Source organism: Staurois parvus, unplaced genomic scaffold (genome assembly GCF_062004578.1).
Source record: "Staurois parvus isolate SC_StPar_1 unplaced genomic scaffold, SC_StPar_1.0 ptg000050l, whole genome shotgun sequence".
Taxonomy (NCBI): domain Eukaryota; kingdom Metazoa; phylum Chordata; class Amphibia; order Anura; family Ranidae; genus Staurois; species Staurois parvus.
Genome location: NW_028317846.1, coordinates 2310596 through 2338380, shown reverse-complemented (window position 1 = coordinate 2338380; position 27785 = coordinate 2310596). Strand labels below are relative to the sequence as shown.

The following is a 27785-nucleotide window of genomic DNA, read 5'->3' as shown; positions in this document are numbered from 1 at the left end:
GCAGCTGGTCACATGTTCAAAATTAAAAAAAATAACAGCCTTTGGGATACAGAGTAAAAATAAATAATTCATGTCAATAATCTAATTTTAATCTTCTTACAAATATATATTTAAAATGAAATCTTTATTATTTTTTGGCAATAACATGGTGTGGGCGGATTTCAGTTAGTCACAGGCTGTGTCATGCCCCGCCAGCCTGTGTCTTAGAATTACAGGGAGGTGAAGCTTTCATTAATCAAGATGTATACACCCACATGTGTGACTTTATAGCAGCCTTTCTCAACCAGGATGCCCAGGAACCCTGGGGTGCCTTCAGGCTTCTTCAGGGGTGCCTTGGCAAAATGCCCAAAAAATGTGTACATGTCAGATAGTGGATCAATCCTGCCTTTTAGTACACAAAGTCACAGGTTTTCGTTGTGCACTTTTATGACCTTTTTCCTGCCAGCATCCTAACAACCAATGACATTATCAGTTGATAAGGAGGATGTCGGGTGCATGCACATCATCCTTGTTTGGCCCTCCCCTGCCCCTCTCCGTCAGCACTGGTGTCACATAAGGAGAGTGAGGGAGAGAAAATGAGACACATTGGAATATTAGTCAGTACCAGTGTGCAAAGGTGTATTTGCTTTGGAAGAATAATTCACCTCTAACGTTGGGTGTACTGGATGTGTGTAGAATAGTTTTTTACATTTATGGTGCCTTGAGATTGTGCAGAATTTTAAAGGTTGCCTTGACTGAAAAAAGGTTGAGAAGCACTGCTTTATAGTCACATGGGAAGCTCAGATGTGATAGGGAGGAAATTCCCAGCATAGAAACTCACTGAAAACTGAGAATGTGCAGTAGCTGCCTATACTGCTCTGCAAAATTCTCAGCTGAATTGGGGACATGGACAGAAGGGGGAGATAGGGAATATAAGGATCAACCAGGTGTTTTGCAGAATACAAAAAACAAATCCCATAGTGACTGAGTGAATATGAACAGCATGTAACACAGGAATATTTCTGCACATCACATCCTACACCAGGGGACATACCAATACAAACCATAACCATTACTGCAGGCTGGCAGAGTTTCAAAAACATAGGTAACATAATATACTATTAAACTATTCTGGGACTATGGGGCTTACACTCTTACCTTTTATACTAACTAGTAGGGGTGTCTACTGTCATAACAAACGTAGAGTTGATAGAGGATAACTATGGGTCCCATATTTTCCAAATTTTTTTACCCTCTATGTTTATAAATCAGATCTTCCCTAGATAGAAGAGAATTAACAGTACCTCTACATTGTGACAGCGTGGGGGGAGAGGATGAGAGCTACCTCTGGAGTATTAGCTTATGTGCTAAATATAGGGCCCCATAGTCCACATAAGGCTATTCTATATCAGGGCTTAAAATGTCAAGTCCTGAGCTACTAGCCAGGCCTTAAGATTTACTCGCCACCAACAAACACACACAAACAGAGACACCTGTACACACACAGACATGTACATACACACATACATACACACACAGAAACATGTGTACACACGCAGAGACACATGTACACAAACACACACATAAAGACACATGTTTACACACACAGGCACGTACAGACATGCATACACACAGATACATGTACATACATAGAAATACACACGCACAGACACATGTACATACTTACACAGACACATGTACATACATAAACACACACACACATGTACATGCACACACACAGATGCATGTACACACACACATACATGTACATACACGCAGACACATGTACAGATACACACATGTACATATACACAGACACATGTACATACATACACAGACACACACAAACACACACACATGTACACGTACACACACACACCCCCCCCATACAAAGTTGCAGTACTTCGTTGTTCACTCACAGAGCCGGGTACTGCACTCTAGGGGGAGGCAGAGAGCACAGCACACACTCCTTCCTTTGCTTTCACTGCGCTCAGCTATTGAGCAGTCTGACGACTCCCAGTGCCAATGATAGATCCTGCCTGAGCACCGAGCCTGCTCAGCAAGACGGTCCTGGGGGACACACTCGCCCCACCATAATTTCAACTCGCCATTGGCGAGCAGGCAAGTGGAAATTTAAAGCTCTGTTCTATATCTTCCGGGCTAATACTCAGAATAGCCATTTTAGGATCCAATTGGACATGAGTAGAGCCAACACCATTGAGTGTCTGAAAAATGACATTCCAGAAATAGTGTAATTTGGGACGGTGCCACAACAAATGTATAAGCGTGTCTGTATTTGTGATGCAACGTGGACAATTAGGTGTTCTTACCTGCCCCAAGAATACAATCGTTGTGGTGCATAGTGAGCTCTGTGAAGTATGAATAATTGGGTCAAACGCTGTGATGGGTATAATGAAACCCTCTGCACAGTGTCTAAAACCTGCTGCCACTGTTCATCCAAGGTACCTACATCCTCCCCCCCCCATTGTCGATTGCAGGACAAAGAAATCTGCGCACTAACAGCGCTGTGTAGTGAAGAATAGATGTCCCCTATCAGTTCATTTTTAGCACAGGAGGTACAAACAGCCATTTTAGGAAGAGATGGATTGTACTTCATGGAATAAGAGACTGCTTGACAGTGCTACGTTACTTGTAAACGTGTACTTAATATAAAGAAACTGCGTTAGTGAAAAATCTCAGTGAAAATAAAAAAGCAGCTAGCACCCAATGGGATATTTTCCATAGATAAATAGAATTGGTATATAAATTGTGCTGCGCTAAACATATAAACCAACTAAACTGTGAAGAAAACAAAGAAACATAACCAGAAAATTGTGACAGTCCATAAAGTCCATACTTATATGCTGGTGCATATAGTAACTTATAAAATAACATTCCAAATAGCCACTAAGAGTGATGCTGCGATTCCCTTGCCAGATGGGTCTTCCATCACCAGACAGATACACCATGGGGCTTAGCAAAAAAATATAACCCTCAAACAGAGAAGTCATATAAAGCTTGATGTAGTTATGCCTGCGGATCTTCCTAGCAACATTCACTATTCATCCTGATTGGCAACCAAGGGGAAGTATCACTTTAAAACTCCATCTATGATATTCATACTTCCAGTATGTGATGATGTCACAACATGAGGCTCTGTCTGATGCATTTCATCTCATATGATGTCTTCTGGACCACCGTCATATATGACGAAACGCGGCATGCCTCATGCCATGATGTCATCACATACCAGATGTGTCCCTGGAAGCCATTTTTGGCTGGTTCATATTGTAAATGTGACAGCTTGGAGCCATTTATTTTACTGTGAGTACATTATTATATTTATTTTTTTAATAAACATCTAAGGTTTACACTATGAGGAGCACCTTGTCTCCTATTTTTAGTGTGATGATCAGATCTATTTGTATAAATATCGGAGACAAATTTTTTAAGTGATACTTCCCCTTGGTTGCCAATCAGCTTGACAAGCAAATGTTACTGGGAAGATCAGCAGGCATAATCACATCGACCCTTATATGATTCCTCTATTTGAGGGACATATTTCTTTGATAAGCCACCTGGTGTGTCTATCTGGTGGAAGATCCATCTGGCAAGGGAATCACAGCATCACTCTTTGTGGGATGTTTGCAGTGTTACTTCATAAGTTACTATACGGACCAGCATATAAGTGTGGACTTTAAGAACTATCACAATTTTCTGATTATGTTAGTTTGTTGGAGTGTCATTTCATGGGTTATTATATGCACCAACATATAAGTGTGGACTTTATGGACTGTCACAATTTTCGGACCATGTTTGTTTCCTTCACTGTTAACATGTTTTGCATTAAGGCAGCCCATTTATTTTAAATAGGCTGCCAACGCACCCCAGCATGTTTAAAACTGTAACAAACCCTTTTTAGGGAACACAAAGCACAGGAGTACTTTGCTGTGCGTTGTGATACGCTGCAACAAAAGTATGATGTCTTAGTGCGTTGGGGTGCAATGTGATAGTGTTTACCCAGCCTACAGCAGGTCCTCACTGACCTCTGTAGCTGCAGGCCAGGTGGAGCAATTTATCTCTAAAGTCCACAAGAGAAACAAGTTGTTCAAGTCTGGTTTCAGCACTGTGCTCTCCCCCTATTCCTATGCTCCTGCTATGTGTCTACTTTAGACATAGGAAGGCCAGCAGGCTGCCACATCACTGCTTGGAGGGAGCAGGGTGCAGCTGAGCTGCTGAAAGTGAAAGCAGTTCTGAGGGTGATTTATGTCACCATACCTGCAGCTAGATTGGTAAGGGCTTGTATGAAAGTTAATTTACTACTTTTTAGAATATGTAAATATTTGAATGCCCACAATCTGACCACAAGTCATGGAGGGGTCCAACCATCTCTACTCTGTCCAAAATAAATAATAAAGTTGTGGCTTTACATATACAGTACTTTAAAAATTGCATGTAAGAGATCAGGTCATGATATTGTTCCTATTGCATACTGTGTTACTTTATAGGGTAGATTTTTTAAATTCCATCTAAAGTCTCTAATTTTTTTCCTCTAAAAGTGATAAACTGGCATTTTCAAGGCAAATAGACATGTTAAGTGTCTTAAAAGAAAGCAATGTGCTGTCTAGGAGGTACTTAGGAAAACAGAGAGAGCCCAGCCTTACTGGTATGGGCAGCCTACTTCACAGATGTGATTTTATAGTTTGATCATAGTTCTACGAAGCCAAATGTTTTAAAAAAATTTAATTTTTATAGTAGTCAGCCTTATCCTCCAATATTTCCCTATTTTAGAATGTGTATTTTTGCAGACCAAAATTCTGGAGAAATACATTTGTGATCTCCCAAGAATGACCTTATTGAGGACATGCAAGGGGTTGTGTGTGTTGGTCAGGTCATGCCTATGTAGATACAAACATTCCCAGATTGGGACAGCAATCTCTGATGTCTGAAGACACTTTAATTTCAGTAAGACGGGAAGGAAAATGTGAACATTCCTTATCTCCCACTGGCTTTCCTTACAGTGGCAGAAAAGCCAAGGTGGAATGTGTGCATTGAGCAACACTTGGATGGAATGGATTGGGGGGGTTAACTGATCCTTCATGAGGAATTGCCAGTAATATGGACAAATATTAGGAGTGATTATGACTAGACCTCTATTATATGTGTCTTATTCCATGCCTTGATTGCCTTTTCATCTCTGCTTAGATTCCCTGTAGCAAAATAGCCACATATGCTATGTAGATCAAGGTTTTATGACTGAGAGTTCATCCAAAGGGCTGAGTGTGATTAAAGCCTTCAGCTTGTTCCATAATGAGGAACTGTGATCCAGAGGTCATACTAAACACTGGACTTGAATTTGGAGGAAAGAAAACAATTTTGCATTTCTAGGAGCTGCTAATTTTATTTACAATTATTACAATAATACAGACTGGGGTGGTAGCTGGCTCCTATAGTCAACACAGTTTGTTCAGATCCCTGAGACAAGACCCTTCAGCAAATTAAACACAAGAGGCAACTTACCACTGTTTTAGGCCAACAATACATGGGCTTGTACTTCAATTTCAACCAATGTTTTTCTAGTCCCCTAGTGAGGGGACGTTTTTCAATAGTGACATCTGTTTTGGTGATAATAATCCAGGATGGGATTTTCACTCACTTTTGAGAGATTTGCTTTTGCAAAACTGCTCTGCCCTGTATACCTCTAAACTGGAAGAGATGAGCACATAGCCAGATGAGCATCAGAGGTACAGCAAACTATTGGCAGAAAACGTATATGCACCAAGTATCTAGGAGGTCTTTTATATGCTTGGGCAGTAAATACGACACCAACTGTTATATCCCAGGTGGCCTTTGATCCTTGACTTTTAAGTTGTAAAGTCAGACAAAATAGGTTAAAACTAAATAAGGGAGCAAATATACATTTTGCAGAAGTAAACTTGTGCATATATTTTTATGGACTATAATAACAGTAAGATTCATGCTTAAGCAACTATGTCAGATTTAAAATGGATTTAACCTCCAAAAGTATCTTTGGCCTGTGACCTTACATCACTACAGGACTCAGTAGTGACATAGGGTTTGGAGGAAGAAGCCATAACATGTGGTGGGGAACAGACTTCCAGACGTTTCAAATGCCCAGTACCCCTCAGTACTGGAATGGATGGAAAGTCAGTGACCTTAACTTGCCATTTATTTTGAAACTCAGAGGTTGCTTTGAACTCATTAAGGTTCTCTCTAAAGTTTACAGGCCTGCCAGTGAAATACTCAAAAGTGAAATTTCCTCTGTAATGATCTTCACAATACTGGAACAACCACATCAAAGATCAAACAGATGGCTACTACAGAGTCTATTTAAGCACACACTTTTGAAAGTTAAAATAGTGTTGTAGCCACGTACACCATTCACTGACATAACATCATAATACAATTCTCCCAATATGTTTCATTTGCAGTTTCAGTTGGAGATTGATTGCAGAGTACACCTGCTTAGGAACATATGTGACAAAATCCAAATGTTTATCAAGAGTCTGTTCTGGTTGCTGGAAAACTGGCAGGAGTACATTGTTTCCTTAAATAACACCGTGGAGAGCACTGATCTCCTTCCAGTAATGCTGTGGTTTTAGAGTGTGCTTCAGCAGTGCTGCACAGGCTTCCAATTAGCAGTGTAATACAGTGTATGGATATATATATATATATATATATATATATATATATATATACAGTTGTGTTCAAAATAATAGCAGTGTGTTGAAAAAAGTGAATAAAGCTCAAAATCCTTCTAATAGCTTTTATTTCCATACACACAAATGCATTGGGAACACTACACATTCTATTCCAAATCAAAACATGAAGAAAAATATATCAAATTTGTGTTGTTCCTCTAAAAAAATTGAAATAAAGTGAATATTAGACTGTTCAAAAAAATAGCAGTGTTTGTATTCTTCTTTACAAACTCAAACATTCACTATATAAACTGAAAAATGTTTGAAGATTTTGCTTTCCTTTGAATCACTTAATTAATATTTAGTTGTATAAGCACTGTTTCTGAGAACTGCTGTACATCTGTGTTGCATGGAGTCAACCAACTTCTGGCACCTGTGAACAGGTATTCCAGCCCAGGATGATTGGACTACATTCCACAGTTCTTCTCTATTTCTTGGTTTTGCCTCAGAAACTGCATTTTTGATGTCACCCCACAAGTTTTCTATTGGATTAAGATCTGGGGATTGGGCTGGCCACTCCATAACATCAATCTTGTTGGTCTGGAACCAAGATGTTGCACGTTTACTGGTGTGTTTGGGGTCGTTGTCTTGTTGGAACACTCATTTCAAGGGCATTTCCTCTTCAGCATAAAGCAGCATAACCTCTTCAAGTATTCTTATGTATTCAAACTGATCCATGATCCCTGGTATGCAATAAATGGGCCCAACACCGTAGTATGAGAAACATCCCCATATCATGATGTTTCACTGTCTTCACAGTGTACTGTGGCTTGAATTCAGTGTTTGGGGGTCGTCTGACAAACTGTCTCTGGCCACTAGACCCAAAAAAGAACAATCTTACTTTCATCAGTCCACAAAATGTTGCGCGATTTCTCTTTAGGCCAGTCAATATGCTCTTTGGCAAATTGTAACCTCTTCAGCACATGTCTTTTTTTCAACAGTGGGACTTTGGGGGGGCTTCTTGCAGATAGCTTGGCTTCACATACGCGTCTTCTAATTGTAACAGCACTCACAGGTAACTTTAACCTTCTTTCATCTTCCTGGAGCTGATTGTTGGCTGAGTCCTTGCCATTTTGGCTATTCTTCTATCCATTCGAATGGTAGTTTTTCGCTTTCTTCCACATCTTTCAGATTTTGGTTGCCATTTTAAAGCATTTGCGATCATTTTAGCTGAGCAGCCTATCATTTTCTGCACTTCTTTATATGTTTTCCCCTCTCCAATCAACTTTTTAATCAAGGTACGCTGTTCTTCTGAACAATGTCTGCAACGACCCATTTTCCTCAGAATTTCACAGAGAAATGCACTGTAACCAGCATGTACAACATTTGCTGCCTTCCTTCCTTAAATAAGGGCAATAACTGCCACCTATTTTTTGAAAGAATGAATGACCTCACTAATAGAACTCTACACTGCTATTATTTTGAACATGCCCCTTTCAATTAGTGATTCAATTACACAGAATCAGCAGCATGCATGTCATGACTGTTGGGTCTGTTGGATTTCTATTACTCTACTACACCTGCTAGTAAATTATTTGCCATGTAGAAATATAATTTCTACCAAAAACAGTGATTGATCAGGATAGTGATGTCTGACTGCTATTATTTTGAACACAACTGTACATACACACAACAGGCTAAACTAGAATTGACAGTGGTAAACCATGCTTGAGACAGGGACAACCAGGAACAGTACAAGCAGATGTATTCTTCACTTTTATTAAGCCAGGCTCCAACAAACACCGTTTCGTAGCAGAGCTACTAAAAAATTTGCTTTAGATCCTGACTAACAGTGTGGCGAATAATGGGTTCCCCAAAACAGGCAGGGCATGTGCCTTTTTATGGTTCAGTGGTTTTTATTATGTTTTGGTTTGCTTTCCTGTACAAACATAACATTTAGCCCTGGTTCACACTGATGAGGTGCGGAATTTGCAGTATTTTCAGTGCGAATTCCGCACCGCATCAGAACCGCACCCCGTTCATTTGAACCGCTGCAGGTGTGTTTGTTAAATTAACAACACCCCGAAAGCGGACTGCAAAACGTGGTGCGATGTGCAGAATCAGATCGCATAGGTGTGAATACCAATGCGATCCGATTCTAGTGCTGACCCAAAAAAGGGTCCTGCACATTTTTGGTACGGGTGCGGAAAAATAGAGCCATACAAAATGTATGGCTCCAATCGCACTGCACACAAATTGCATGTGATTTGCACAGGAATGTGGTGTGGTTCCTGTGCGAATCACATGCGATATACCACACCGCGCATATGTGAACCCAGGCTCAGGGTAGAGAAAATCTGACAAACCAGGGGGCAGGTCATAGGAACACAAAGGTACATATCATTGGTATTGCAAGGAATACAATTAAACAAAAAAAAAGTCATGGTGGTTGGTCTCTCAGGGATCCTCCCAGAAAAAGCTTGCAAGATTCCATGGTGGAGGTATAGGGCTACACAAGAGGTACTTAAGGGAAGGGTAAGAAGGAGGGAATTGTTAGATATGGCCATGATCAGACTGCATCTAAAGGCCTAGAGGCCCACATTAGTCCCTGAAGAATGAAATGTGTATACTTGGAGATTAATATTTTTCCATTGTGTCAGAAAGCCTGGCCAAAATTGTTTCATGAAAATGATCTGCATGATCTAGTCCTGATTTTGGCTGCATTAAATAGTGGAAATCTTCCATGCTTCATTGATTGTCTGCTTGGCATCAGTAAGGATTTGAACCACATCGGTGAGTATACTTTGCTCTGCAAGGAATCCTGTGTGCCACCAGGGTAGCAGGTAGAAAAAATATGTCTGCCTAGTATTGTTGAGCCACTGGGAATGTCCACCAGATGTGATAAAAAGGTTTTCAGTTGTCCAACTGGCCACATCCCCGAAAGCATAGAAGGCACTAACCTGTTACAAAGTGAGTGATTCTGATGGGCACCACATGTACCTTTTTTAGTGTTCTGTCAGCAGTAAATCTTTTCTCCCAGCAGCAGGTTTGCACAGCAATGTGAAAGACAGAGTGCTGAGCATCAGTCAGCTTCCATATAAAAAGGTCTGTGAGACTAATAATGATGTGTGACTACCAGATATGATGTGGACCTAGAAATTGGGGCTTTATTCAGCCAAAATCTCTTCAAATCCTTCTGGCTTCAAGACCCAGACAGATACTGAGAAAACAAAAAGTCCATTCATAAACCCGTAACCTCACCATATTTATGTTAGAAATTTAGGCAATACATCCATAGTCCTATAACTGAGACTATATACTGTATATATTCATCCCCTACTGGTACTGTCTGTTATTGTAACCCCTCTGTTCATTTATATTGGCTCTGTCTTGGATTTTTTGTTATTGTGAAAACAGAGTTGATGTGTTAAATTAGGTAACCTACCACTACTAGTTAGTATATGGTTTCAGTTTACTGAAGTCACTGACCTGGCTGTGGTTTCTGAATCACAAGACTGGCTGAAGAGAGTTACAGATTTGTTTGGCAGGTAGAACAGTTTAGAAATATGTGCCTTGGCGGAGTAGCTAACTGTTTTCCTGGAGTTAGGCATTAATGTAATATATTCCCTGAACGTATCTTGTAGAATGTTTTCATTTATTATGTACGGTTTTCTCTGTTTTTATCTCGCAGTACTCCAGAGGAGAAAGAAAAATGGTTTATGCTTCTTGAAAGGTAGGTTGCTTCTTTTAATTATGTTATTTTTGTTGTTTTTGGTACAATGTGAAGCACCGTGCTTTAATTCCCTTCCTATTGTTTAAAGTGCACCTATACTATGCAAATACTTTATTAACACTTCCAACCACTCTAACCACCACCAGTCTGTCTGTAAGTTTCAATTTGCTGGGGATACATTTGGCTAGTCCAAGATTTCTTTATGTCATGTGCTATTACTAGACCAGGGTTCCTCTTAAAGGGTCAGTACACCCAACATGATGGCATGTTATGGGTGTAGCCCTGTTGGATGAGCCAGCCCCTGTCTTTTTGTATATCTGAGACCCATCCAACAGAGAGAACTCAGTGCCATATTTCCCAACAATTTTTCTGAGAATGTTAGGTTCCTGCTCATCTTTTTATGTTCAAGCTCCTTTTGATGCCTTCCCCATAATGTAGAATAAGATTAAAAAATCTGACAGACCCTTATAATGACCACAGCAGGTGTGCAGAGCCTAAATTTCACCACCAGATATTTCGCCAAGAGTCCCCAAAAAATATATTTCAAGAGTAACTGTACCTATTACCGACAAGGCCTCACAATCAAAATCTTACAGGTTAAGACCACACATGTGCTTTATGCCCTCATACAATCCTATCTTTTTCAAGTACAAGATCATACTCAAGACTAAAGCTGGGTATGCACTGTTAGTTTTTTTTTTTTTCGTTCAGCCAGTGGGCTGAATGAAAAAACATACTGATTCCTCCATTCACACAATTGAGGTAGATGGAGGAATCCTTCCCATTGTGCCATTCTGACAATGGGGACTCTCCGAACGTTTTTCAGCATGCCCGCTTGATAGAAGTTGAGCTAACAATCAACTTCTGTCGAACAGGGAAGGCCACACAAAGATCAAAATTCAGCCTGTCTTTTCTGAATAGCCTGGACTTGTTGGCAATATCTCTGTAATTCCAGGGTGAGTGAGTATAGGACTAGTTGGGTGAGCTGCGAAACAAGGAGGACTAAAATATGAAAGGTGTAGTTACACTTTTAGGCTATATTAAAGTTTTTTGTGTGCAATATTTAAAATAATGAATGGATTTCACTGCCATTGTCATCAATAGGCACCATAACATGCATGGATGCATCAAAAAATGAACAAGGGACCCAAAATGTTAACCAGAACAATTTGAAGCAAAGGCTAGCCTATGTATACAAGCTGATATGCATTAAAACACATAGATGTGAATGGGGCCCAACTCTCCAGTGTGTTCTAAAATATAAAATATCAGGTTGTATAGACTGAGCCTTTCATGACATTTTTGAGTATTTTTACAGAGGTGAGAATTGAGTGCTGCTCACTGGTTGGATGGATGCAGTTGTAAATTAGCCATGTGATAACACTTTGCACTGTCAGTGCTGGATTCAAAACATCAGACACTCATTAAACATATAATACTGCACTTTGTTTTTCTTAATTATTTTTTTGTAATACAAACTGCTTCCTTCCACTGTACCGTGTATAAATCATTTCCATTTAAAAAAATGGTTACTGTCAAGAATATGATGGATGGTTTTATTGTGATACGAAGATGCAAGCTGGACGATCAGCTGCTGCTGGATTCCTGTGGTCTTCCTGGCTTTATTTTCAGTCTGCGGAATTTGTGCTGTTTGGACTGGAAAGTTCAAATCCACTTTTTTATTGTGGCGTTGAAATGGAAAGTAATCACTTTTCTAACAGTTAACAAATCAACAATTACATTTTTTTGCTACCTTTTCTATTTTTAGAGTGGACAAAGGAAAGCATCTTTATACAGTGTTTGTATGTTTATTGAAGGGACAGTGCGCCCAAAAGTGATACTTAAAGTTATAAGTCAAGTCTGGATGACTACGTCATCATCTGGCTTGTGTTATCTCTAAGAACCTCCAGCAGAAAGATCTGTATGCTGGACCTATTGGCTCTCATCCTGCCTTTGGTCATTTTGGGTGCTTCTACACACTTTTGGGTGCTCCTGCTTTTGTTATAGTAAACAGATTCTGGCCCCACACACATTTGATATACCTGTTTCTATTACAAATCATGGTAAAGTATTTTACAAAATAAATAAAAGTGGTTCTGTTTTTAATTTTGCACGCTGTTTTAAAACTCACTTTAATTAAGGAACAAAATGAATATAAAAGAAAAAAAATATTACTCCCTTGTTATCTTTTGCCTTGACTATTGCAAGTCAGCTTGACTAACAAATAAAATTCAAAATACTAACAACAACATACAAATCCATGCACTCTGCCCTGAGCTACATCACCAACATCATATCCATATATCACCCAAACCGTTCTATTCACTTCTCCCAAGACATCCTGCTCTTTAGCTTCCTTGTCATCTCCTCCCATGCTCTATTCCAGGATTTTCCCAAAGCTTCTCATATGCTTTGGAATTACCTTCCCCAGTCTGTCAAGATATATTCTACTCTGTCTGCCTTTGGGCTATACCCTGAAAACTCATCTCTTCAGACAAGCCTATTCTGTCTCCACCCAAGGACTGAACTTTTACTTTCCCGATCAACTCATCCCCATGCAGTTGCTACCTTTTGTATCACTTGCCTTTGTAGGTTCTCATGAACAGGATCCTCCGAAGACTCTTGTTTTGATTTATATTGTAACTGCACTGTCTCACTTCATTGTGTAAAGAGCTGTGCAGACTGTTGGCATTATATAAATCCTGTATAATAATAATAATTATAATAAATATTAACGGTATAAAAATCAACCAAAAAAAAAAAAATCAGCCAAATGTAACTGCTCTGACAGGCAGTAGTTCTAGAACGCAAGTACAGAGCTATCACCACTAGGTCTTGTAAAAAATGTAAGCAACAATTAAAGTGTCAGATCTTTCCAAAAGAGATATTGTAGCTGTAGCGCTACCCTCGCGAGGGCCGCTGTGTTGTGGGTACCCCTAAACTTCTCTTCGCACAGCTAGGCAACAGGTATTTCTCACACAGACTTGCATCCAAGAGACAGTAACCAGTCCATGTGCTTGGTTTTATTTTTTATTGGGGGAAATCAACTTCAACAGGGAAATAGGGATTATGGGATGTGCAGTTGGCCTGAATCAATGAAAGGGGGACTGTTCTTTTCTTGAAAGCCATCAAGATCAGTTACAACAGCCCTTTATGGGTGAGGATCTAGCAGCCCCTCAAAAATCAGCTTAACTTCTCAAAACTACACGCGTGGATGTCTTCTCTCCCTCTGTGGAGCTGCTCCCATCTCCACAGCCTGCAAACACTACCAGCCCTCCTGGCTTCTCGGAAGATCTCCTTGGACAAGGATAAAGGATTAAGCCCAACGCTGTCCTTAGAAAGCTTGCTACGCATGGTAGTCTTTCCCTTTGTAGATCCCAGAGAGTTCTGCTGTACTCACTCTGTCCTCTTTGCTCCCTGCTGCTTCAGATGACTGCAAAATGTGTCCCCCTGAGCCAGCCTGAGCTCAGCCTGGAGGCCAGCCCCCCTAGGCCTAGGGGACCCCTTCCAGACACCAACAGTCTCCTCAGCACTCCACCTTCCCCCCAACGTCTCTGACAGCCTGACTCTCTCATATTTATGGGCCAGTCCACCACTCTACCAGGGCCTCCAAACCTGGGATTGGCTGGACTCCCATATAAGCCAATCAGCAAGCATATCGTGCTGCTTTATCTGATATAATGATTAAGCAGGATGAGTTATTATTTCTTGCATTACCATTCCTAATCTTTGTATTTATGATGTTATTTTCACCATTACTATGCTTTTAAAGGGAATATATACTGTACATTTGCTGTCAAAATAAGAATCCTTTCCAGGTCTCTTATTTGCATTACAATTATTATCGTAAATTCCGATTGTCATCTGATTCTCTACTGTAGGTAACTGAGACAGGCCATTTAGATCTCAGACTAAGTGTTAAAGCCCAATTCCATGTTTTTTGTCCCCCAAATAACATAAATAAATAAATTAAAAACCCCACAGCTCTAGCTGCAATATTCATCTTCTCCTGGTGCTACCCCCAAAGACTCACCATTCTGTGGTCCAGTTGAATGGTACCCAGTTAGAAATGGGCTTTGAGTGAAAGATTCTATACTGAAGTAACTACCTAATTTTTTTCAATACTGTTATGAGAAAAAAGTTGCATCCCTCACTTCTGTAGATGTTTGGCCTGTACAGCTCCATACAAGAAGGCCAACTACAGCAAACCTACAGACTTGCTGGAGATGCCCAAAAATTGACCTTAAAGTGAACAAACAGTAATCAGCTCACAAGATTTAATGTAATTCTGGTCGCCAACAACGGATGGTTCACAGCTGCACTCCTTTAAAGGAGCACATTTTATATATAGTCAAAACCCCAGCATTCCATTAGCATCCACTCTTACATGTTTTGGCCAGTTTAAAGATCCACAGGGGTTCATAACAAAGGAGGGGATGCTGGGTATCACCCCCTAAAGCCTCACCACCCTCACCCTGCCATTAAAAGTAAATAATTCATCCTCTTCACTTACATCTCTGTTGCCACGATTAAAAAAAAAATAAATAATTTTAAAAAAATGGACTCTCTGTAAAAGAAGAGGACCTGTTGCCGATGCCTTGGATTTTCGTTCTTTTGAAGAGCTAGGACAGCTAAAAGACCCTCTGTACTTGACATTTTGGTGTATAAGATGCCTGATCCCCCACTGAGTGTTGCAGTTCTATTCACCTGCCCCTACATTACATGTGCCCTGTAGCCTGTAGTGGCCAACAGGCTGAACTACAGTATGCAGGGAGGGATCAGTATTTTTGGAATTAAGATTCTGAAGCATGTTCAGCTGGCTTAGCTCTACAGGAGAGAAAAGATCCGAGGCATAAGTGACAGGACAGATACATAATAATCTTTTTGCATGGGGAGGTTTTTTTTATTGAACTGGAGAGGAAAAACAGTGAGCCAATCATTTCATCAGGGAATGAGATTTCTGGGGCATCCTATAGACCAGCCATTCTCAAACGCGATTCCATGGAACCCTTGTGTTCCTCTAGGAGTTTGCTAGGGGTTCCTTGATCTGTGGCTGATTGACCTCCATTTGATGGTGCCTGCATAGCTTGGAGGCCAATGCCACTTGGCAGAGTCAGTGCCATGACACCAATGATCTTTTTAGCTGTCTGTAAGAGGGCATTCTTTCCACCTACCACCAATATAAGGGGCATTTTTTCACTGGCCTCCAATGACTTGGTTTTATGGGGTTCCCCAAGACCTGAAAATGCTTTCAAGGGTTCCTCTAAGGTAAAAAAGTTGAAAAAGGCTGCTGTAGACATACTTTTGCTGCAGTTGAAAGAAAATAAAACTGGAATCTGTTAATAGTTTAAAATAAAAATTATAGCTGACTGAAGAATAAAATTAAAACGTATTTCTCTTTAAATAACACTGTATTAGAAAATGTCTTGTGTATACAGTATTAAGTATATGTTCTGGTAATTTGTATTGGGAATGGAGTAGTCCTTTAAGCTTTAGCCATTTTAACCTTTACTTCTATTCTTGCTTACTAGATACATGAAGGAAGAGAAAGAAAACGACCACCCAAAAATCATTCCTCTAAAGATTATTACAAAGGATATCGGGAACTGTGCCTATGTAAGTGTTTGTATAAATTCATTAGATTTCACTTAGGTATACTGACGTCTGTAACCCAGGTTAGGAAAATATTTCTCATCATAACATTCCATTGAACACATTTTCTCAAGTATGCACTGTGCTCCAAGATTCTGTGTGTTCACTCAATGACTGCCTGTTAATCTGAAAGGCTGTTAAAGTGGAACTCCAGAAAAAACGTGTTTTTGTTTGGCTAGAGAGAGGGCTAGAACCTCTGTCAGTTTTTGTATTGGCTTTCTACTCCAATCCTGCCCCTGTGATGATGGTCACCAAGAATGGAAATCTCTCCAATAGGAACATGCCAAAAAACTTTGGTTTGGAAGGATTACAACCAATGCTATATTTTACTGCTGGGATGATACACTGGGACCACAGACCACAATAGGAAACAGCAATAGAAACCTGAACAACAAACTAGACCTTAGTTATACACTGTAAATACAGTAATACCTCGGTTTAGGAATTTAATTCGTTCTGCAGGACTTTTCATATTGCGAAAAATTCGTAAACCGAAACGCCGTTTCCCATAGGAATGCATTGAAAACCAATTAATCCATTCTGGAGGTCAGAAAAAAGTAAATGCTACTAAAATACCGCATGAGTTATTTTATCAAGTCATGCGGTATTTGGTAATGACAACCATGTGTTAATGTTTCAGCTGTCAGCAGGTTTCCCCACTGACAGCTGAATGTAAAAGAATTGCCAGCAATTAAAAAAATCATTTAAAAAACGTTGTGGGGTCCCCCCTCCCATCCATACCAAGCCCTTTGGGTCTGGTATGGATTCTGAGGGGAACTCCCACTCCAAAATTTAAAAAAAAATGGCATGGGGGACCCCCCAAATCCATACCAGACCCTTATCCAAGCATGCAGCCCGACAGGTCAGGAAAAGGGGGGGACGAGCGAGCGCCCCCCCCCTCCTGAACCATACCAGGCCACATGCGCTTAACATGTCGGGGTGCTTTGGGGCAGGAGGGCTCCCTCCCCCCAAAGCACTTTGTCCCCATGTTGATGGGGACAAGGGCCTCTTTTCCACAACCCTGGCCAGTGGTTGTAGCGGTCTACGGGCAGGGGGCTTATCAGAATCTGGAAGCCCCCTTTAACAAGGGCCCCCAGATCCCAGCCCCCCCCCATGTGAATGAGTATTTACCAAAAACAAAAAGTGTAGTGTGAAAAAAGACAGGGCCCGGTCTTTGACAAGTTCTTTATTAAAAGAAAAAACTGAAAGAATGTCCCCCACAGTAGATCCAACATCAATCACGATGCCTGCCATCGCCGCAAAAAGAATTTTAAAAAAGGCTCTGCTTCCGACGATGGCTTTCAGCCTTCTGCCTACTCTGGTGATTTGACAGTTCTTAAATATGTATGCGGCGTTGCCACCCAGGGACATCACCCGAGTGACCCCGCCCCATGTGACATCATTGGGGTGGGGTCACATGCGTGATGTCCCCGGGTGGCCCTGCCCCTTATATATTTAAGAACTATCAAACCACCGGAGCAGGCAGAAGGCTGGAAGCCCCCGCCCCAAAGCACCCCCCCATGTTGAGGGCATGTGCCCCCCCCCCCTTTCCTGACCTGCTGGGCTGCATGCTTGGATAAGGGTCTGGTATGAATTTGGGATGGACCCCCACGCCATTTTTTTTTTCACATTTTGTCGTGGGAGTTCCCCTCAAAATCCATACCAGACCCGAAGGGCTTGGTATGGATGGGAGGGTGGACCCCACGCTGTTTTTAAATTTATTATGGTGCCGGTTTTTAAATGTATTTACTGCTTTTTTTTTCTTCACTATAGCTCAGAAATTCAACTGTCACTTTCCCCCCAGCTAAAAGAAAGCAATTTTTTTTTAGTTTATTTTCCTGAGTTAAGAGAACCAATGTTTCCTTTTAGTTTCTTAAAATAAACAAAGTTTCTGTTAACTCCAGGGAAAGTGACAGCTAATTCTGCGAGCTATAGAGAAGAAAAAAAAAGGCCAGCAATTGCATTTAAAAACTGTTCAACAGGTAAAAAGTTTTGGGCATAAAATTAGCTAATCTTACATAATTTTGGGGTGCTGAAAACGAAAATGACCCTAAAAAATGTTGATTGGCTCTAGTTTCCATGATATATTCACCCATCTAATGACGTAAGCCATTCAAAATTATGATGCAACTTCAGCTGCATATTGCGCAATTGATACTGGTGACCAATAGAAAATTGCATGTATACTGAGATGATGCAATATTAGCCTTTAATTGCATCACTTCACTGCATAAAAGCTGCAGTATCTGTAGCTGATTGTAGTTCGACAGCGTCTTTACATTTCATTTTATGCTTATATAGGCTACTCAGTAATGCCTCGAACTTGTGTGAATAAAGCAGATAATTTCTGCTATATCTGCGGTGAAATAACTTTTATCTCACAAAAAAGGAGGATAACAGGAATGATTAAGAAAGCCTACAACTTGTATTTTGGCTGCAAGATAGGAGACCAGGACAAGAGCTGGGCACCACATATATGCTGCAATTCTTGTGGGACAGCACTGGAGCAATGGTTGAATGGAAAAAAGGCATCTATGCCTTTCGCTGTGCCAATGATTTGGAGAGAGCCAACAGATCATATTAGTAATTGTTACTTTTGTATGGTGCCTCCAATTGTAAAAGGGCTAAATAAGAAGAAAAAGTTATCTGTGCACTATCCAAATATTCCATCGGCAATACGTCCAATTCCTCATGGAGAGGGGCTACCAATTCCTAAAGCACCAGAATCCTTCGTGGTTGAGTCAAGTGAGGAAGAACCTGAAGCGTGTAGTCACGTGCAGTTGTAAGAGATAGCCCTTTCCTCGAATACAAGAGAAAAGCCAAGAGAAGCAAAACCGACACAAACTGAAGACAAAACTAGTGAGAATCCTAAGTATTAAAATGATTCAACTTAGCTTATGGCTATAATTTTTCTTGGTAATCCTATGCAATATATTATGCCATTTAGGCTTTGTTATGTAGTCAATATCACTTGCTTCATATTTGTGGAAAGACATCTATCTATATAATTATTGTGCATTATGTAGTCATTACGCCTATAGTAGAAAACTTTCCGTTTACAGAAAAACTAGAGCCAATTGACAAATTTCATTGTTATATTTGAACTCAGAATGTGAAATTCATTAAGAAATGGATCCTTTTGTTTCCAAAACTGGCAAAAAATAAAAATTTGTTGAACAGTGAAATAAGCACTGACATACACTTCGTCCTGTGAAAAAAATTCATAAAAAATGTGTAAACCGAGGCATTATTTTCAATGGATTTCCATTCGTAAACCAAAAATTACATTAAAAGAAGCGTTTGTAAAGCGAGGTATTACTGTAGTTTATACATACTAGATGCTTGCATTTTTTTATCCTGAAAAGCCTCTTTAAATAGAAATACATTGCACTGAGCGCTGAAAAAAAAAGTTTACATTTTAACAGCTCAGGAATAGCAATCAGATTATTATCTTGTTTTTTCAGTACTTTCTCTGCTTTCTTAGGAACGATAAAACATTTTCATTTGTGTCTACTTAAAATAGTTTAGAATACAACAATAGTAAGAAACACATTATCAAATATAACCCAAGGTCATAAGTAGTAACATTTCTTACATTCCATGTGCAGTTAGCATAACTTGTAATAATGTGACTATTTTATCTAATAAAGACTCAGCGTTATAATGGTTTATATTGTACTTTATAAGTTATAGTTAGCCTAATCTATGTTATATACAGTGCTTATAATTGCAGTGATTACTGGTGATGGAGCCATTCCTGAAGTGTTTGTCATTCATCAGATCAGGACATTTGTTAAACATTTTTCTCTTACACAATAGTTTAGATTATTGTAACCTTAGGAAAAAAACAGCAATGTTGCCCATAGAAAGCAATTTGATTTTACCTGTTGTTCACTATGTGGCCAGTGGTCGATGGACATTTGATATCACTTGTTGGACATCTCTTTCTTAGACAATGGGCATTACTAACTTTTCCCTTGGTGCTACGACAACCTCCACTTATCTAGAAATTTTTTCCACAATATTTTGGAGTGTATCTGCAGAAATGTGTGCCTATTCATCCAAAAGACCATTTAAAGGTCAGATACTGGTTTTAGATGGGAAGATCTGGCTTGTAATCAGTGTACCAATTTATCCCTAAGGTGCTCAGTGTGGTTGAGGTCAGGATTCTCTGAAGGCTACTCAAGTTCCTCCACACCACATTTATTAAACCAAACCATGGGACTGACTATGTACAGAGGGCACCATCAAGCTGAAACAGGAAAGGGCCTTCTCCAAACTCTTACCACAAATTTGGAAGTGCACAATTGTCTAAAATGCCTGCAATGTTTAGAGTGGGTTATATCATTGAATGTAAAATTACAATTCAGGATTGCCTAGTGCAGGGTTAGGCAAACTGCGGCTCTCCAGCTGTTGCAGAACTATAAGTTCCATCATGCCTCTGTAAGTCATAGCTGTAACTGACAGTTTTGTAACGTTGCAATCCCTCATGGGAAATGTAGTTCCACAACAGCTGGAGAGCCGCAGTTTGCCCACCCCTGGCCTAGTGCACCAGAGTAAAGGAGAGGGCTTCCTCATAGCGCTGATGCCTGCCCACCCCTTCTTGCCTTCTGTTTATTCTTATTGCCTACTGAGGATGCCATTATAGTGGTGGGTCAGTGGCAATGTGTGGTGGTGGTGGGGCTTAATGGTAAGCTTCAACACTTTTCTAATGTGCCAAAGCTTTGCCTGTCATAGTGGCTTACCTTGTAATGTATGGGAGGCTGCTGTAGGAATGGTCAACTCTAACTAAATTTCATATCTTCAGCAGTTTACTCCCCTTACCCTGTGACAAAACATTTTTACACAGAAAATCTAATATTTTCCCACTGACCAAATATGCCAGCTCACACTTTGTAGGGCTTTGAGAAAAAATAGAATTGGACATCTGAAGTGAACATAGGCTCACTTTACCATACTTTACACTTTAGTAAATCAAGCCTGAATCCTGAATCCATGTTTTACTGAAAATTTGAAGGATTTTGGCCTTAACAATTTCTGAATTCAGTAGGATTGTGTAGGCAGGTATGGGTCAGAAATTAGTTTTCTAAATTTTTCAGAATAACAAATTGTGGCTTAGAAATATGTATTTTCTTTTACTTTATTAACAAAAAAAACAACGTTTCACAAAACACAGTTTTTTTTTTTAAACAATTGGCTTTTATTCAGAAAGAAAAAACAGAACATATGAACAAAAATGAGCTACAAGAAAGCATAGCATGTTATCATATCATGTAGTACACAGTTTACAAATTAATTTTGGCGCAAACTCAGTAGTATAATCAAAACATTAGGAAGCATTCACATAGTAAAACATTTACAATTTGCAGGTACAATCATGAAGTCTGATAGAAAGAAAAGTAAGAACAAAGGAAAATGAAAAGCTAGGAAAGAAAGCAAGAAAATAGCATAAGTAAGGACAGATCCATCTCCGCAAGAGATGCCCAGAAATCACCAGCATGACCCACACATCCAAAAGAGAAAAAGAGCTAATTGCCTATCAGCCCTTTATCTTTCCGAAAACGTGAAAGCATACCAACTGAACCACAATCTGTGAAACCTGGGAATCATGTCATAAGTCATAGTCAGTGTCCGTTCCAATTCTGAATAACATTAACCTCTCTTATCTAGTCTTGAATCGAGGAGGTATGAGTGGTCTTCCAATGTCTGGGAATGAAGGCCTTAGCCGCATTCAAAAGGTGCCGCACCAAGGATCAAAATGAGCACTCAGAAATGTGGAGGAGGCAACATTCAGGAGATGAGGGCAATGCAGTCTCCATAATAGAGTAGATTAACTTTCGATCTTCATCCCAGAATGGCTTAAGCCGTGGACATTGCCACCAAACATGGAACAAGGAGCCCTCAGCTGACTCACAGTGCCAACAAAAGCCAGATGTCTGGGGAAACCACCTCTTTAACCTGTGCGTTAGCAATTTGTAGGAAGTTTCTTGAGTCCTGGTGCTGATGGATCATTTGTGAGCAAAAATGCAGGCTTTTCTCCCACAAAACACAGTTTATGTGTGTCTTCATCTCATCTACACCAGAAACAAAATCTCTGTACATTTTAATTTTAATGTAGTATACCATATGCATAACCAGCAAACAGAATTTATGTATTTTTATGCAGAAACAATCAAAATGTATGATGGTAATGCAGCAACACAGAGAACCCTATGCCATATTACATGTTTAAGATGCAAAAACGGTTTAAGATGCACGCATTTTCACAATGCAAACTTTAAAACCAGTTTCAAATGTGGACCAAGGACTTGTTAACTCCTGTACATCTTAATGCGTATGTTTTAATGTGTGTCAACACATCTTAAATAGTGCTAGCTCATATTTGTTTGAAGATCTGAAATGCCTTGTCCGTTTTCTGATGCATCGATGCATGTTCGATGGCCTACTGATGATAATGGCAGCACATGAAATGCATGATTGTTAATGCACATAAAAACATACAGCATAAAAAATGTATACTAAAATGATACTTTTTTATAACACTACAATGCGATTCCAGACTTAAGCAACTAATAAGGTGCTTCCATGAAATTTAAGTCTGGGAAATTCTATGCTTTAGTTTTTGTAAATCTGTTCCTAAAGATTTGTCCAAAATGTCCCTTTTTTTAAATGTTTAAATCAGTTTCTTTAAAAACTGTTCCACACATCTACTGGTTGATCATTACAATAAAAGTGAAGTGCAAGAATATCCTTTTAACCTTCATAGTGAGGGCAAGGTGTCAAATGCTAATAAGTGTGGGCAGTATTAGCACCAGTCCTGGAGTTTGTGATACACATGGAGCGTAAAAAGATTTACTTTCCCTTCATGGAATCCACTTTAGCATCTTGAGTGTGCTCCTCACAAATACTTATCTAAATTTAGCTCCTGGGTCAGGACCTTTGCTGATAATTATCCCACATTACATGACAGTTCACAGACAGTTTATGTTACACTTAATCTTCCTTATTTCAGCCACAGCCTAAAAGTCACATACTGTATAAATGATGCCAGACCTCTACAGCTGCAGTTACATAAAACTGTCTTTATTTGTGCCGTGCTGGAAGACGCTGTACAATAGACGCTCACTCACCAATTCTAGGCTCACACAAACATAAAAGGAAATTGGAGTATATTTTAGGGAATACTAATCTTAACTCATTTTTGTGGTTTTCATCATTTCTTTTGTGTGTTCAATATTTCTATTGATGGTAAATTTTATCAAGAATTATACTCTATATAGCCATGTGTTTATGGACACCTGACCATCACACCTATGGGTCTCCCCTTTGAGGCTATAGCAATCTCCATTCTTCTGGGAAGACTTTACACAAGATGTTGGAGTGTGCCTGTTGGGATTAGTGCCGATTTAGAGCAATTGTGAGATCAGGTACTGATATTGGATGACCTTCCATTTCATCCAAATGGTATTCAGTAAGGTTGACGTCAGGGATCTGTGCAGGCAACTCAAGTTCCTCCATATCAAACTCATCAAACCACGTCTCCTCTACCATATACACCTGGCTTCATGCACATTGTTGTCTCATTGTTGGAAGCACACAGTTGTCTAAAATATCTAAAATGACTTTCTGTGCTGTAGAATGACATTACCCTTCCATTCACTGGAAATGCTTGAACTCAGTTATTGGGAAGGAGGACCACATACATTTTTCAACACTGTCAGCTCATTATGGGATGATATGAGCTTTCTAGATTGTAAAAAGATAAAAATGGGGAGATGTGAATGTATGGGGAGATGTGCAGGTTTTTGTACAGACATACACTTTAATACCTAAATACTGCCTTGTTTTTAAATTTGTATCTCTTAAGCCAGCCATAGATGGACTGAATCTCGGCCAGTTCAGCAAGGACCGGCTTATATTCGATCCATCTATGGACAGGCTGATTGTACCCAAGTCAATCCATTGACTGATTTGGGTACAACCAGCCTGTTTCGATTTTTAGCATGCAACTACTGCCTGCGGCTATAGCTGCTAGCAGTAATCATTGGTGGCCAGAAAAGTTCCTTACGCACCCCCAGGCAGTCAGAATACTATAGTGCTGTGGGAGGCTTTCCCCCAGCAATGCTGACTGGGAATCAAGCAATTTTCTTTCCTTCCACACGTGGTGGAAGAAAAGAAAACCAATTATACAATGGTTTGACTTACCCTATTGAACAGATTTTTCTTCATATTTTGTCCCTGTGAACCCCACACCAATAATATTGTTACAGGGGGAAGAAGGCACAGACAGCAATAAAAATATTGTCAGAAATTTGAACTCTTCCTAACTCTAATAAAGAGGAGCTTATTCTTGTGTCCAGGTTGGAGTAATTTCCCCTCACAAAAAATTTTGGCTGGAGTCGGATTTGCCTAATGTATGTACAGTGTGTATGCCTTAAAGATGAATTTCAAATATGGATGTTTTATACACAGTTACATTGGTCCAGCTTAATGTGCATATACCATTTGTGGCCAATGCCTGTGGAGTCTGGAAATCACTGAAGTAAATACTGATTTCCAGTTATTGCCATTTGCTTCCAGGTCTGTGCTGAATAGCTGTCCTGATGCATTGTGAACACAGGTGATCAGCTGGAAAAAGCCATTCAGAGATTGCTTTGCATTTTTTGAATGAATGCAAAGCGTACGCTGATTGGACAAGGTGAGAACAGGATGTGTCCGCTTCATTTCTCCACCTCATCCAATCATAGAGTGGTTTGCAATCTTTCAGAAAAGCGAAGGATCAGCCAGAACTACAGGGAAGGTTTGTTGCCAAATAAACCATTGGTAACACAATACACCACCGTGACTGAAATCACCCCAAGGACCCTGCTTTCAGGAAGGCACATGTACAGGCCCGTCTGAAGTTTGGCAATGAACATCTAAATGATTCAGAAAAGGATTGGGAGAAAGTGCCGTGTTCAGATGAGCTTTTTCACATTAACGCAACTCGCCATGTTTGGAGGAAGAAAAATGATGACTATAACCATAAGAATACATTCCCTACAGTCAAGCACGGAGGTGGAAACATTATGCTTTGGGGCTGTTTCACTGCTAAAGGTACAGGACAGCTTTGCCACATTGAGGGGCCAATGGACAGGGCCATGTATTATAAAATCTTGGATGAGAACCTTCTTCCTTCAGCCAGAATACTGAAGATGGGTTGTGAATGGGTCTTCCAGCATGACAATGACCCAAAACATAACGCCAATGCAACAAAGGAGTGGCTCAAGAAGAAGGACATTACCACACACGGCTAATGTGTAAGTTAAAGTCTACGGCTTAAAAAAATCTGTATGCAAATAGTTAGAAAACTGGCTAAATGATCGTATTCAAAGAGTAGTGCTTAGTGATTCATACTCTGAATGGTCTAGGGCTGTCAGCAGTGTACCCCATGGTTCAGTGTTGGGACCCTTACTTTTTAATATATCTATAAACAATATAGGGTCTGGGATTAAAAATATAATTTCAGTCTTTGCAGATGACACCAAGCTGTGCAGTGGAAGAACATCCTTACAGGATGTCTCCAACTTACAAGCTGACCTCAATGCACTGTTTAATTGGGCAACTATGTGGCAAATGAGGTTTAATGTTGATAAATGTAAGGTTATGCACTTGGGGGCTAAGAATATGCATGCATCATACATACTAGGGGGGGTACAACTGGGGGAATCAATGGTGGAGAAGGATCTACAAGGACTGTAGATCACAGGCTTAATACTGGCATGCAATGACAAGCTGCGGTTTCTAAAGCGAGCAAAATCCTCTCTTGTATTAAAAGAAGTATTACTCCAGAGAGAGAGATATCATATTACTCCTGTACAAATCATTAGTAAGACCTCATCTGGAATATGCAGTACAGCTTTGGGCACCAATTCACAAAAAGAACATTGGGGAACTGGAGAAAGTACGGAGAAGGGCAACCAAACTGATAAGAGGCATGGAGGAGCTCAGCTATGAGGAAAGATTAGAGGAACTGAATTTATTCTCTCTTGAGAAGAGGAGATTAAGGGGGGATATGATCAACATGTATAAATACATCAGTGGTTCATATAGTGAACTTGGTGTAGAGCTATTCACCCTGAGGTCATCACCGAGGACAAGGGGGCACTCTTTACATCTGGAGGAAAAGAAATGTAATCTCCAAACACGGAAAGGTTTCTTCACAGTAAGAGCTGTGAAAATTTGGAATAGACTCCCTTAAGAGTTGGTTCTGGCCAGCTCTGTGGATTGCTTTAAAAAAGGTCTGGATTCTTTCTTGGATACACAGAATATAACTGGATACTAACATTTATAAGTAAAGTTGATCCAGGGAATATCCATTTGCTTCTCGGGGGGATCAGGAAGGAATTTTTTCCCCTGCAGGAGCAAATTGGATCATGCTTTGCTGGTTTTTATTTCCCTCCTCTGGGTCAACTGTGGGTATAGGGTTATAACTTTTTTTTTCTTTTTTTTAATGGTTGAACTGGATTGACTTTTGTCTTTTTTCAGCCAGGCTAACTATGTAGCTATGTAACATTAAGGTCATGGAGTGGCCTAACCAGTCTCCAAACCTCAATCCTATAGAAAATGTATGGAGGGAGCTGAAACTTGGCAAGCAACAGCCAAGAAATATTGTGGACTTCACATGAGATGTGTGCAAACCTGGTAACCAACTACAAGAAACGTCTTACCTCTGAGCTTGCCAACAAGGGTTTTTCCAACAAGTAATAAGTCATGTTTTGCTTGGGGATCAAATACTTATTTAACCCACTGAACTGCAACTCAATTTATAAAATTTGTATCATGTGTTTTTTTTTTTTTGGTTGATATTCTGTCTCTATCATTTAAAATACACCTATGATAAAAATGATAGACCCTTTTTTTGGTAAATAGGTAAACTTACAAAATCTACAGGGGATCAAGTAATTATTTTCCCCACTGTACATAGTTACGTTCATCCAGGATTATTATTATTATACAGGATTTATATAGCGCCAACAGTTTGCACTGTGCTTTACAATATAAGGGAGACAGTACAATTACAATACATTTCAGTACAGAAGGAATATGAGGGCCCTGCTTGTAGAGCTTACAATCTAAAGATGGTACAATTTGTAACTACAGTATGTATAAAATATCTACTGTATACCTGCAATTTTTTAAGTATGCCCATAGGTGTACCTTATGCCACTGTCCAGGTTTGCATTTACTGTGGATTAATGCATTTCTCCACAGTAAATTACATTGTCCATTTTTTTCTTATGGAGCAGCCCTTGTTTCTGGTTTAAAGCGTAACTCCAATCAAGCAGTAAATACACAAATGAAATACATATAAGAGAGCTGTTAACATGCCAAAGTATATGTATTTCTGTCCATCCATTTCTAAGATTTACAAAGCTCTGCTGCACAGACCAGCTCTGTCTGGCAGGGGTGTAGATCTGATTTTTCTGTGCTGCAGTTAGGTAACACTTATAGGTCATATCCCTCCCATCGAGCCTTTGACTGGACAGTGAAAGAAGAAGCAGCAAACTCTGCTGTCTTCACCTATCAGTATACTTCTTGTTAGTCCATAAAACTCAGCACATCTGATTGGCTTGCAGTCCTGCTCCTTTTTCTCTCAGTCTCAGATCTGCAATACAGTGGATTGCAAGAGGCGGATACCAGCTCAAGTTCAGGCACTTGCACTGCTTGAAGTTAAAAGAATACATTTTTTAAAAAAATGAACAAATGCAGTGCTTGGA

General features: G+C 39.8%; 1 protein-coding gene across 1 annotated transcript in view; it reads left to right on the top strand.

Annotated features, from left to right (window-relative positions):
* ARHGAP20 (Rho GTPase activating protein 20) overlaps positions 1–27785 on the top strand; it is a 179090-nt gene that overhangs the window by 110170 nt on the left and 41135 nt on the right. The window contains exons 5-6 of the mRNA XM_089666179.1: positions 10333–10374; positions 15906–15990. Of these exons, the coding sequence (XP_089522305.1) occupies positions 10333–10374; positions 15906–15990 (127 nt within the window). The remainder of the gene's footprint in view (positions 1–10332; positions 10375–15905; positions 15991–27785) is intronic.